Raw genomic sequence first — 12,541 nt, 5'->3', positions numbered from 1 at the left:
AAACAAGACCTGGAGCTGATTGTGGCTCTGATCATGAGCTTCTTATAGCAAAATTCAAGCCTAAACTGAAGAGAGTAGGAAAAACCACTGGGCTAGTCAGGTATAATCTAAACCACATCCCTTATGAATACACAGTGGAAGTGAAGAACAGATTTAAGGAACTCGATTTGGTGGATAGAGTGCCTGAAGAACTTTGGATAGAGGCTCGTAACATTGTACAGGAGGCAGCAACAAAAACCTTCCCAAAGAAAAGGAAATGCAAGAAAGCAAAGTGGCTGTCCAATGAGGCCTTACAAATAGCAGAGAAGAGAAGGGAAACAAAATGCAAGGGAGATAGGGAAAGTTACAGAAAACTGAATGCAGACTTCCAAAGAATAGCAAGGAGAGACAAGAGGGCCTTCTTAAGTGAACAATGCAAAGAAATAGAGGAAAATAATAGAAAAGGAAAAACCAGAGATCTGTTCAGGAAAATCAGAGATATTAAAGGAACCTTTTGTGCAAAGATGGACATGATAAAGGACAAAAATGGTAGGGACCTCAGAGAAGCAGAAGACATCAAGAAGAGGTGGCAAGAATACACAGAGGAACTATACCAGTAAGATTTTGATATCCCAGACAACCCAGATAGTGTGGTTGCTGACCTAGAGCCAGACATCTTGGAGAGTGAAGTCAAGTGGGCCTTAGAAAGCATGGCTAACAACAAGGCCAGTGGAGGTGATGGCATCCCAGTGGAACTATTTAAAATCTTAAAAGATGACGCTGTTAAAGTGCTACATTCAATATGCCAGCAAGTTTGGAAAACTCAACAGTGACCAGAAGACTGGAAATGATCAGTCTACATCCCAATCCCAAAGAAGGGCAGTGCCAAAGAATGTTCCAACTACCATACAATTGCACTCATTTCCCACATTAGCAAGGTTATGCTCAAAATCCTCCAAGGCAGGCTTCAGCAGTATGTGGACTGAGAACTCCCAAAAGTACAAGCGGGATTTCGAAGGGGCAGAGGAACTAGGGACCAAATTGCTAAAATGCGGTAGATTATGGAGAAAGCCAGAGAGTTTCAGAAAAACCTCTACTTCTGCTTCATTGACTATGCAAAAGCTATTGACTGTGTGGACCACAGGAAACTATGGGAAGTCCTTAAAGAAATGGGACTGCCTGATCACCTTATATACCTCCTGAGAAACCTATACGTGGGACAGGAAGCAACAGTTAGAACTGGATATGGAAACACTGATTGGTTCAAAATTGGGAAAGGAGTACGGCAAGGCTGTATATTGTCTCTCTGCTTATTTAACTTATATGCAGAATACATCATGCGAAAGGCCAGACTGGAGGAATCCCAAACCGGAATTAAGATTGCCGGAAGAAATGTCAACAACCTCCGATATGCAGATGATACCATTCTGATGGCAGAAAGTGAGGAGGAATTAAGACATTTTAGACATCATATAAGACACCTGCAAATACTTTTCCAGTGACAAAACATCATTTTTTATCTATATGTCCTATTTTGAACCCTACAGAAAATGCTTTCTTTACATTGTCAGAAATGAACTTTTCCTGGCCTTTTAAATAACACCAAGGTCCTTTCACAAACTGCTATTATCAGACACTGGGTTTTATTGTGATGCCCTGGCTCACTTCTTCTGGATTTAATTCAAACAGACAGTGTAAAAGGCATGATTAAGCTAGCCCAATCAATAAATCCTTGATCTATCCATCAGCTGTAGCTTTGAGGTTGGATGACAGCAATACTGGAAACATGAAAACAAGAATTTGACTAGTTAAATCACTAGGAGAATCTCTGCTTAACTCCTTCCTCTTTTTGCTTCCTCGCCCACTTTGCTTTTTGCCCATAGTCCTGCAGTCTCTTTTGCCTACCTGCATCCCTTCCTTTCAACATCAAGAGTGATCAGTTTTCAAAGGGAAAAAGAAATCTGATGACTGAAAGATTGCTCATTAGCAAAAGGTAAACTCACTTGATGGCTCTGTAGTAAAGGAGAAGATCCATCTTAATCTGCCAGAAATTACCTCTCTCCTGCTACTACCAAGCTAGACAGCAGGTCAGGCGACCCTTGGCCCTCCAGGCTGTTTGGCCTTTAACCCTTAACCCCTTATCATGGACTTGCAAATTTATATACGGTATTCTCATTTATCAGGTATTGATACCAGATTTGATTGCGAAGTCCAGTAGACGCCACACACCTGATTTGAGAAGTAGAATCTGATCATTTTGACAGAGTTCCATGAAGCCCGTTATCCGCTTTGCAAATTCCACCACATACTGAATTGCATGCGTGATCTGGATTGCACACTGCTGCCACAATGCTTCTCGTGACTTCCAGAAGAATTGTACATGAAAAAGAAACAGGCATGTGAATATCTTCTATACACCATGATAATCATGAAATAGGTTGGTCTTTGGGATGTTAAATGGCTAGCTGGCTTGGCCTAATCAAGTTGTGTTGTTTTCATTCTCTGAAGTTCAGTAGAGCAGTGGTCCCCAACCTTGGGCCTCCAGATGTTCTTGGACTTCAACTCCCAGAAATCCTGGCCAGCAGAAGTGGTGGTGAAGGCTTCTGGGAGTTGTAGTGCAAGAATATCTGGAGGCCCAAGGTTGGGGACCACTGCAGTAGAGTATTTATACAGTACTCATTGTATCAATATTCTACTGTCAAGTGGCTCAACAACACTGCATTTGGCCCATCTTCCTAAACACTTTGAATCCAAAATTTTCATTTCCCTCCCCCTGAATGTAGATTCACATGAACGAAGGACATCCAGGACAAGAAGGCAGTGGCACACCATGGTTGTTCTCCATAAACACAGCCAAGGATGCATTCAAGTGGCACTTCATGCTGGCTCGCTCCAATATTATTTTTTGGATATTATTGCTGGCCATCATGATCAGAAGAAAGTCTAGGTGAGTGTAATTCAAATTAGTAAAAATATGCACAAGTTTATAAGCTTAGGCCGTGAGACTTTTTAAAATGCCATTTCCCCCCAAATCTGCAGTCACTGAGTCATTAATCAGCAATTCACAGCACTGAATGGCTATTTTCAGCAAGGAAGAATATCAGCAAAAGACATTTGGTTACATGTTTTGTACCTTGCTCTGGTATACTTTGATTTCTTCATATGTGTGGGTTTGCCAGGCTAGCTGGTGCAGTTCCTCTATTGTGTACTGACACGTCTCCAAATGGGACTTAATTATATTCTGTGCAATTCGATCTAAGAAAGAGGGACAAAACAACAGACACTCTTAATGTGTGATCTAGAAATAATTATTTAAAAGATTTGCAACAGAATGCTTTAATCCTGTTGTAAGTCATTTTGTTGTGGTTTTTTCTTTTAAAAAAAAAGTTGTTAAAAAGGCAAGACAGAATTCAAATAACAAAGAAAAGAAAAGAAAAAGAAAGAAAGAACCCATTACAGTAGCAACTGCAGAATACTCTCCGCATTAATTCACCCTACTGGTCACTCTTATTTAGAGGTATTTCATTGCTATGATCAATGCTGCATGCAAACTAATGAATTATTCATTAAATAATAAGTATTTCACAAGTTTATTATAAAGGTCTTTGGAAATATTTGTGATAAAATAGCATAATTTTGCAATCAACAGGATTGTTTATCTTTCTTGGAATTTGTTCTAGGTCACAACTCATGTAGCCAAATGATAGTGGTGACATAGCAACTGGAACTTTGCCAGGCAGGGCGTCTTTGCCCTCTTGCCGGAATAATGAGATGTGGTTTCACGTCCTGACTATCCAGGAAGGGACAGGGGAGGAGTGCAGTATAAAACAGGCGCTCCTTCCCCAACCGGCCTCTTTTGAGGCTTGCATCCTACCCACGCACCCTATTAGCTAGTATGAGCTTCGCTGATCGCCTGTGAGGCTGGATAGGAATTTTTGACCCATTCTCTGATTGGCAGTACACACGGGGATTTTTTGCCTATCCCATACTGGCAAAGGGTTTTGAGGCATTTTATTGGGTGGTTGATTTGGTCACACTGGTGGGTAGTGTGGGATGGAAATTGGTGAGTTCCCCATGGAGTTCAAGTGGGGCATAGTGTGTCTGAACCCTCAGAGCCATGGATCATGAGATTACAGTATGGGGATGATGATGCGCCGGGGACACCCATGGACCAAAGGCCGGCAAGAGATAGGAGGCTGGAGGCTAGGGGGTGGTCAAACCATGGCCGGCTGAGGGCGCATGGACATAGGGGCCACACTACCTCATGGCTGGACACTCGCCCATTGCTGTCAAGACGGGAGTCCTGTGAGATCTTAGCTTCCAGCATGACTCCGCACTGCCGCAGGCCCCAGTTGCTTCTTTGATGGGCCAGAGAGTTGAAAACTGATCTGATTAATAAAGTGTGGCCCTGTTTTTATCCCATCATTGAGGGAAGAAGAGGAAGAGTCTTGTGTCACTGCAGTAATTACAGAATTGTAATGCTGAAAAACTGTTGTCAATGTTTAACACAATCAGTTATGGCTGAGATCCTGCACATACTGGTCTGAGAGGAAATCTGTTGGCCAATACTAACTGGGACGGTTTTCTGAGTAGATATACACGGGATTGCGAGAGGCCTGTGTTGTTTTATGTAACAGTTTTTCTGCGTGGGAGAAAGTCTTATGACAGCATGACTAAGTTATAACAGGTTGGTGCATTCTACCAAACAAAAAGGGTGGAAAAAAATCTAAACCAAACAATAAATAAAAACAAAACAAGCAGTAGGATACAGGAGAGGCTACTGAATTTCATATGTTAAGCCATTTGTTCAGCATATTTTTCTAGCAACTTGTGTTATCTATGTCAATATATATAAAAGAGTATGTGGAGGCATGGCAAAATTTGCCTGATGTGGAGAGCTGTTAGGGTTGCCTACTATCATGTTAAAAGAATTTTGACATCTGTGACAATTATGGAAGAATACTGTCAACTGTCTTATCACTGGGATTTGAGAGACAATCAAGTTTCTTCTGATTAAAAATTGCATAATAAAAGACTGTAAACTACATCGCTTTTAACTTAGACATAGTTACATTCAACACAGAATCAGACACAGAGAGGGCCTTTTAGATTACATTGTATAGCAACTGCTAGCCAAAAGAAAGGAAGAACTAAACAATCTAAGTCAGCTTTAATTTCTTCACTGATTGTCAAGACAGATGAAAGTGCAGGTGACAGAGGTGAGGAGGGTGTTTTTCAATTGCCTCATCGTGATGAACATTTGCATGCCTTTGTAAGTCAAATATAAAATTTCAAAAATACAGTAAATCTCATACAAATGAGATTATTGTTTACCTTGACCATTCCTTTCCCACTGAAATAGGGGGCAAAGTCTTGTTTTTGTTCTTGTTTTAAAGGATTTAAGTTCTCTGGTTCTGTACTGTGCTGCATGGCTTATTGGTAGAGTGATAGCTGAGAAATCAAAACACTGCCCAGTCTCAGCAAAAACATTGTGTGAAGCAGACCAGTTCCCCACTACGCCTCTTGCAAAAGCACAGATGTCCATAACCTAGTCATAATCCATTCATTCATTCATTCATTCATTCATTCATTCATTCATTCATTCATTCATTCATTCATTCATTCATTCATTCATTCAAATGAATGTCATGATCACAAGGACGGGTCCAGGCAAAAGAACAAATTTAACAATTATAAAACAATTCAACAGGATAAAAACAATGAATAGAAATCCACAATCCAGCAGGTGATAAAGCAAGCCATGGTATTTGGGGCTCAGAAACCTGGGGCTGAAAAGAAACTGAGATGGGCACCAATCAGGCCTCCGAGGGAGGCCATTGTAAAGTGGAGTGGCCACAACAGAAAAGGCTTTCTGCCCTGTTGCCACATGATGAATTGATCTCCATGGTGGGACACAGAAAAGGGCCCTTGAAGATATCAATGCACGGGCTTGAGCTGCTTGTTCCAATATCAAAGTCCCATATCCTTTAAGGCTTTACAGGTCATCACCACAGCCTTGAACTCAGATCAGAAGGATATTGACACCCAGTGCATTTCCTTTAAAACTAGTGTAATTATTCTGGACACCCTACAGTAACTGTAGCTTTAGTGTTCTCCCCGAGGCCACACATGGCTACGTGATGTATGTATATGCTGCATGCATGCACCTCACTACAAATGTTACATCCTTGTGTGCATCTGCACTTACAGGAAAAGTAATTCAGTTCCTTTTTTTTAAAGCCTAGCTTTCTACTCCAACCAAAGTTGGCAAGAGGCCAAGATGTTAAAAAAAAAAATTGAGTCAAGCTGCTAACATTCTAGCCCAGAAGCAATTCTGTGAATGACTGCATCCCAACACTTTCCCAAGCGGTAACAAATAACATGTAGGATAATTTCAAACAATCTTCACACGTGGCAAAAATAACTAAACTGGATTGCTGAGAATGGCAATTTTTCTCTAGAAACGGCAACACAGCATATCATTTTGCTTCTACTGCCCAGGATCCAGCCAAGTAGAAACAAATACAGTACCAAACATTCTATTTTATTTGTGCAGTAATAATGACACACTACACCATTATGATGCTACCATCTGAACAGTAGGCTTTTTCAAAATTTGTTCCATACTCAGACTAGGCAATGCTTATCCAACCAAAGGAGACTGTAGAGATTGGAAAACATAGGCTAGAAACAAAAGGATGAAATGACTGTGGGGAAAGAATAACACAATTAGTGATAAAGAACTTCTAGTCCTCAACGTGTTTTCAGTTTATCATAACAAGAACTAAATACATACAGTTGTGTTCAAAATTATTCAACCCTCAATGCTGTAAAGGGGTTTAGGGACTATAGTGTACATTTGGAATTGTATTCAGAATGAAATCCTACAAGGACGTTTTAAAGAACCAAATGCAACTAAAATAACATCAATTGTTTATGTAATACAGTAGTAAATGTTTCTTTTGTGGTTTCTTCATTGCCACAATTATTCAACCCCTTAAAGACTACCACTCTGAAGAAGAGAGGTTCATTCAGGTGTTTTCGATCAGGTATTGAAAACACCTGTGGATGTCACCGAGCACCAATCAAGCATAATAAGCACCAATTAGGCAGCTTTAAAATGACTGTGATACTCAGCTCCTTCTAGACATTTACTGGTGTGGTTACAAACATGGTGAAGTCAAGAGAATGGTCCAGGAAGACAAGAGAAGAGGTGATTTGTCTTCACAGGAAGGGCAATGGCTATAAGAAGATTGCAAAGAAGTTAAACATACCAAGAGACACCATAGGAAGCATCATTCACAAATTCAAGACAGAGGGCACTGTTGAAATGCTACCTGGTCGTGGAAGAAAGAAGATGCTGACTTCGACTGCTGTGCGCTACCTAAAGCGTAGAGTGGTGAAAAGTCCCCGTGTGACTGCTGAGGAACTGAGAAAAGATTTGTCAGATGTGGGTATAGAAGTTTCAGCTCAGACAGTAAGGCGCACACTGCGTAATGAAGGTCTCCATGCCAGAACCCTCCCAAGAATAAGAAGAGTTGACTGCAGTATGCCAAAAGTCATGTGGGCAAACCACAAAAGTTGTGGGATAGTGTTCTGTGGACTGATGAAACAAAATTAGAACTGTTTGGGCCCATGGATCAACGCTATGTTTGGAGGAGGAAGAACAAGGCATATGACGAAAAGAACACCTTGCCTACTGTGAAGCATGGTGGAGGGTCAATAATGCTTTGGGGCTGTTTTGCTTCTGCAGGTACAGGGAAGCTTCAGCGTGTACAAGGTACCATGAATTCTCTTCAGTACCAGGAGATATGGGATGAAAATGTGATGCAGTCCGTCACACACCTGAGGCTTGGGAGACGTTGGACCTTTCAACAGGACAATGATCCCAAGCATACCTCCAAGTCCACTAGAGCATGGTTGCAGAGGAAAAGCTGGAACATTTTGGAGTGGCCATCGCAGTCACCAGACTTAAATCCGATTGAGAACCTCTGGTGGGACTTAAAGAAAGCAGTTGCAGTGCGCAAGCCTAAGAATTTGACTGAACTGGAGGCTTTTGCCCATGAAGAATGGGCGAAGATACCCGTAGATCGCTGCAAGACACTTGTGTCAAGCTATGCTTCACGTTTAAAAGCTGTTATAACTGTAAAAGGATGTTGTACTAAGTACTAAGATTGAATGTCACTTGGGGGTTGAATAAAAACTAATAATGATGTGAGCACAGAAAAGACATTTGTGGTTATTTCATTATAAACTTAAGGTTATATTTCTCTGACCTACAAGTGCCTCTTTCATGTAAATGTAAGCAAGATGACTGAATGATCAAAATCAATGTCAAAATGGCCAAAACATTCAATTTCAGTGGGGGTTGAATAATTTTGAACACAACTGTAGAACACCCTGCAAGATGGCAGAACACTACAGTAAACCAAATACATTATGTCCTAGTAAATCAGAGGCATCAAAACAGTATTAACTCAAGGAGAGTGTATACCAGAGTCAACAGAAATTCAAATCATAATTCTGCCATTGCTGTAGTTTCTTTAAATGGAAGAAAATTCAGAAATATAAAAACAGAAAAAGCATAGAAATTAAAGAATTAAATTACCCAACTGTGTAAATTGTTGTTAGGAAAACAAAAAGAAGACAGCAATAAGATTGCACAATCAGGTAGCTATAATCAGATATAAATGCTACTTGCTCCAAACCAACAGAGGTATTTAGAGATGGGGATATTAGTAAAATAACAAGGAAATAACAAGGGCCCTGCCCCATTGGTCCAGACTGTCCACTCACCGTTCTGCTGTGGAATACACTCAATGGAGTATTCCTATCGCACCATTGTCTGAAATGAATTAGCCACTCTGCAACCTGGCTAATCCATGGTGGACAACGACGCAATAGGAAGGCTACATCGACTACATGTCCGCAGCGGAATGGTGAGTGGACATAGCCTGCAACGGAAATAACAAAAGTTATTTCCACCTGTGGCGGGATATTCGTATATGAATATGAACACCCCCATCTCTAATATTAATCAATGCAACCAAGAGCAAATTCAAAATCAGAAATGTAAAGGAAAAAAGAAATAGTTTTTTTTTTGGGGGGGGAGTTAGTGCTAATGGAAGGGCATGGAAATGGAAAAACTAAAGACAACTTCAACAACACAGAATTACCCAGGAATATCAAAAAAATAAAAATAAAAAATGAGGAAGGCCAAAGAAAAATGTACGCAATCAGATAACCTAGTGAAGAGCCACAGTTCTATTAACAAAAAAAGACAAGGATGCAAAAATATTAAAAAAAATGACAGTGATGTCTGCTCCTGATGAATAGGAACAAATCTCTGAAATTTTATGTTTGTTTATCTATCTATCTATCTATCTATCTATCTATCTATCTATCTATCTATCTATCTATCTATCTATCTATCTATCTATCTATCTATCTATCTATCTATCTATCTATCTATCTATCTATCTATCTATCTATCTATCTATCTATCTATCTATCTATCTATCTTATTCAACTTATATACCACCCTTGTGGCTATCAAGGCCACTCTGGGCGGTTCACAACACAATAAAACAGATACCATTTCATCAAAAGGCACAGAACACAGTAGTTATAAGAAAAACCAAAATTAAACATATCAATTCACATATACAAAAACAGCAAAACAACTAAAAGTAATTTGAAAAGGCAAGGTAGCGGAACAGATAATATAAGCACTGAAAAAACTTTGTACTATGATGATGTGATCTCTGGGAAATCCATGTTTTCAAAGATCATTTGAAAATTTGCAGTGAAGAAGCCAGACAGAAATCAGGTGTGAGATTATTCCAGAGATGGGGATGACTGCTGACTAGGCCCGGTTTCTGGTCTTCTCTTTTCAGGCATCTCTTGGGGTCAATGATCTTAACTGCCCAGCCTGTGAAGATTGGGAAGGTCGGGTAGATCTCACTGGAAGGTGGTGTTCTGCTGGGTATAGAGGTCTTAAACTGTTTAGGACTTTGTATGTCAGCATCCTCACCTTGAAGATGGCATGGAAACAGGTATCTAGTACAAGGTGGCTAGAGTAGGGGAGATATGCCAGTATTTCTTCACTCTGCTCAGTAACCTGGCCATCATATTCTGGACCTGCTGAAGTTTCCATAGCAGTCTCATGGGCAGCCCCACATAAAGAGGATTATGGTAGTCTAATCTCAAAACTACCAGTGCATGGACCAGCCTGGTGAGGGACCCAATGTCAAGGCAGGGACACAGTTAAGTGATTTGCCTTAGATGGAGAAAAGGCAGAATGGACCACAGACACTACCTGAGACTCCATTGATAATGCTGGGTCCAAAAGTATGCCCAGACTGTGATCCTCACCCTTAGTGTAGAGAGTAGCCCCCCAGAGGAAAAGAGCCCACAAACTGCAGATGCTTGGGGCACCTATGTGCAGGACCTCCTTCTCATCCAGGTTCAGCCTCAGTCTATTACAGTATCTCTCATCTTCCGCAGCATGGCATCCATGCAGAGCTCAAGGGACAGGATGGCATCCTCTGCAGAAGGATGGGTGGAAAAATAGAGCTGGGTATCATCCGCATATCGGTGACACATCACTCCAAATCCCCAGATGACTGCCCCATGACCTTGTGTAGATATTAAACAGCAACGGAGAGAAGATTGACCCCTGTAGGGCTCCATAATTAAGAGTCCAAGGGGTGAACATCATTTCCCCAAGCTGCACTCTCTAAAAATAGTTCTCTAGGAAGGGCCAGAGACAGGAACAATCCAGGCCACCAATCCCCAACCCAGAAAGCCTCCCCAGGAGGATACTGTAGTTGACAGTATCAAAGGCCACTGAGACATTGAGGAGGACAAGCAGGGACATTTTGCCTCTGTCAGTCTCCCTCAAAAAGTCATCCTGAGAGAGAGGGTTTTTGTCACAGTGAGAACCAGTCGGGTTTCAGGTAAGCTCCTGAAACTGACCAGGACCCCTCAGTTTTGGCTGCCCCAAACGGGGGGGGGGGAGAGGGAGAGAGGATGCCACTAGGAGAAGTAGCATCTGAAGCAGCAGAGATGACAGAAGGGGGGAATGGGATCGATGAAGGCTGGTTCCCCCTCTGAAGTTGCATCTGAGTGCACGGGCCAAGGAAGAAACCATCTTGGCAAAGAGCTGGGAACACTCCAAGCAGAGAGTGAGAGAGTGCAGGAGGATGTTGGAAATATCTCAACCAGAGACTCTAAGTTAAAATATTTTTCATGTAAGGAAAATCTTTATGGACCCAAATAACTACACAGAAAAGAGATAGTCATGAAGAGTAAGCAAAATGGACTTTATCTTTTACAAAAACCTTACTGTCACGGTAGAAGTGAGCCGCCCCTGTCCGGTTTGGATCAGGAGAAGGAGAGGAGAAAAAGGGAGAAGGGGGAGAAAACATTTTCTCATGAAAGTTGAGCAATATAAGATAAAAGCCTCGCTTCCATGACTATCTGAAATTTAGATATCAAATCCTATTTACTTTAAAACATTGCAGACCCTTTAAATTTTTATTGTTGTGATTTTGTGACTGGGAGAACATTCTATCTGAAGGTGGATTAGACATGTAAATAAGACTGAGAAAGAAAAGTAAGGTTACAGCAACATCTGCAAACAGAAGACTTAAAAGAGCATTCCATATTTACTTAAGAAGAAGGGGGGGAAATCAATATGGTGACAAAAGGTGGAAAAGAGAGAACTCAAAGATGCTCACTGGTCACAGGAACATAATCTCAGTGGGATGTTGGGGCAAGAGTCATTTAAGGACTGGAAACAGAGTATTCAAGCAATGTTATCAACAGGGCTATAGCAACTACAAGGAGGGATGGCTCAGCTGTGTGTACAAATGAAAGATTTAGGGATGCAAATGACTGATATTAAAAATCAAATTATAGAAATAAAAAACAAATAGCCAGAAGAGATGGGACATAAAAAAGAATTGAAGAAAGACTGGCGACCTTGAATGGGAGAGCTAAAATGAGAAAGAAAGAAAGATGAAATTACTCAGTAAAATCTACAAATGGAAAGCGCCAATGCCATACTTAGATTCCAGAAGCAAAAAAGGGAGAAGACATAGTGCAAGTTATTACTACTTACTTAGCATAACTCATGGAGATGCAACCAGAGGATGTTCAACAAAATATAGACACAGTACGAAGAATTAATACAGCATACACCAGGAATAAAAATCTCCCCAGAGGAATTCATTTTAAATGTACAAGAAAGATCTTTTGAGATAAAGTTCTACGAAATATACAAGGCAAGGAACTTAATAAAAATGTAAAGAAATTAAAATCTTGAAACACATTCTGTGGCAAGTACTGTAAGACAGAAAAGGAGACAATATGCACAGTCTATATCCATATTGAGAACAAACTCAATTATGTATTAAGTGTTTGGTGCCTGAAGGTGTCCTCTTTGAATTCCAGGAGCAGAGTTATTATATTAACTAAAAAATGAAGGCAGAAGATTTTATGAAAACAAGGGAGAAGTGGCTGAACAGAAAAGAGGGGGGAAAGTCAGAAGAGAAGTGAG

At 40.7% G+C, this 12,541-nt stretch overlaps 1 protein-coding gene across 1 annotated transcript in view; it reads right to left on the bottom strand.

Annotated features, from left to right (window-relative positions):
- RORB (RAR related orphan receptor B) overlaps positions 1–12,541 on the bottom strand; it is a 192,053-nt gene that overhangs the window by 12,958 nt on the left and 166,554 nt on the right. Inside the window, exons 5-6 of the mRNA XM_072992226.2 lie at positions 3,113–3,234; positions 2,209–2,341 (exon numbers count right to left, since the gene is read on the bottom strand). Coding sequence (XP_072848327.1) covers positions 2,209–2,341; positions 3,113–3,234 — 255 coding nt within the window. The remainder of the gene's footprint in view (positions 1–2,208; positions 2,342–3,112; positions 3,235–12,541) is intronic.

Source organism: Pogona vitticeps, chromosome 2, assembly GCF_051106095.1.
Source record: "Pogona vitticeps strain Pit_001003342236 chromosome 2, PviZW2.1, whole genome shotgun sequence".
NCBI classification, from domain to species: Eukaryota; Metazoa; Chordata; class Lepidosauria; order Squamata; family Agamidae; genus Pogona; species Pogona vitticeps.
This window is presented reverse-complemented; position numbering and strand designations above follow the sequence as displayed.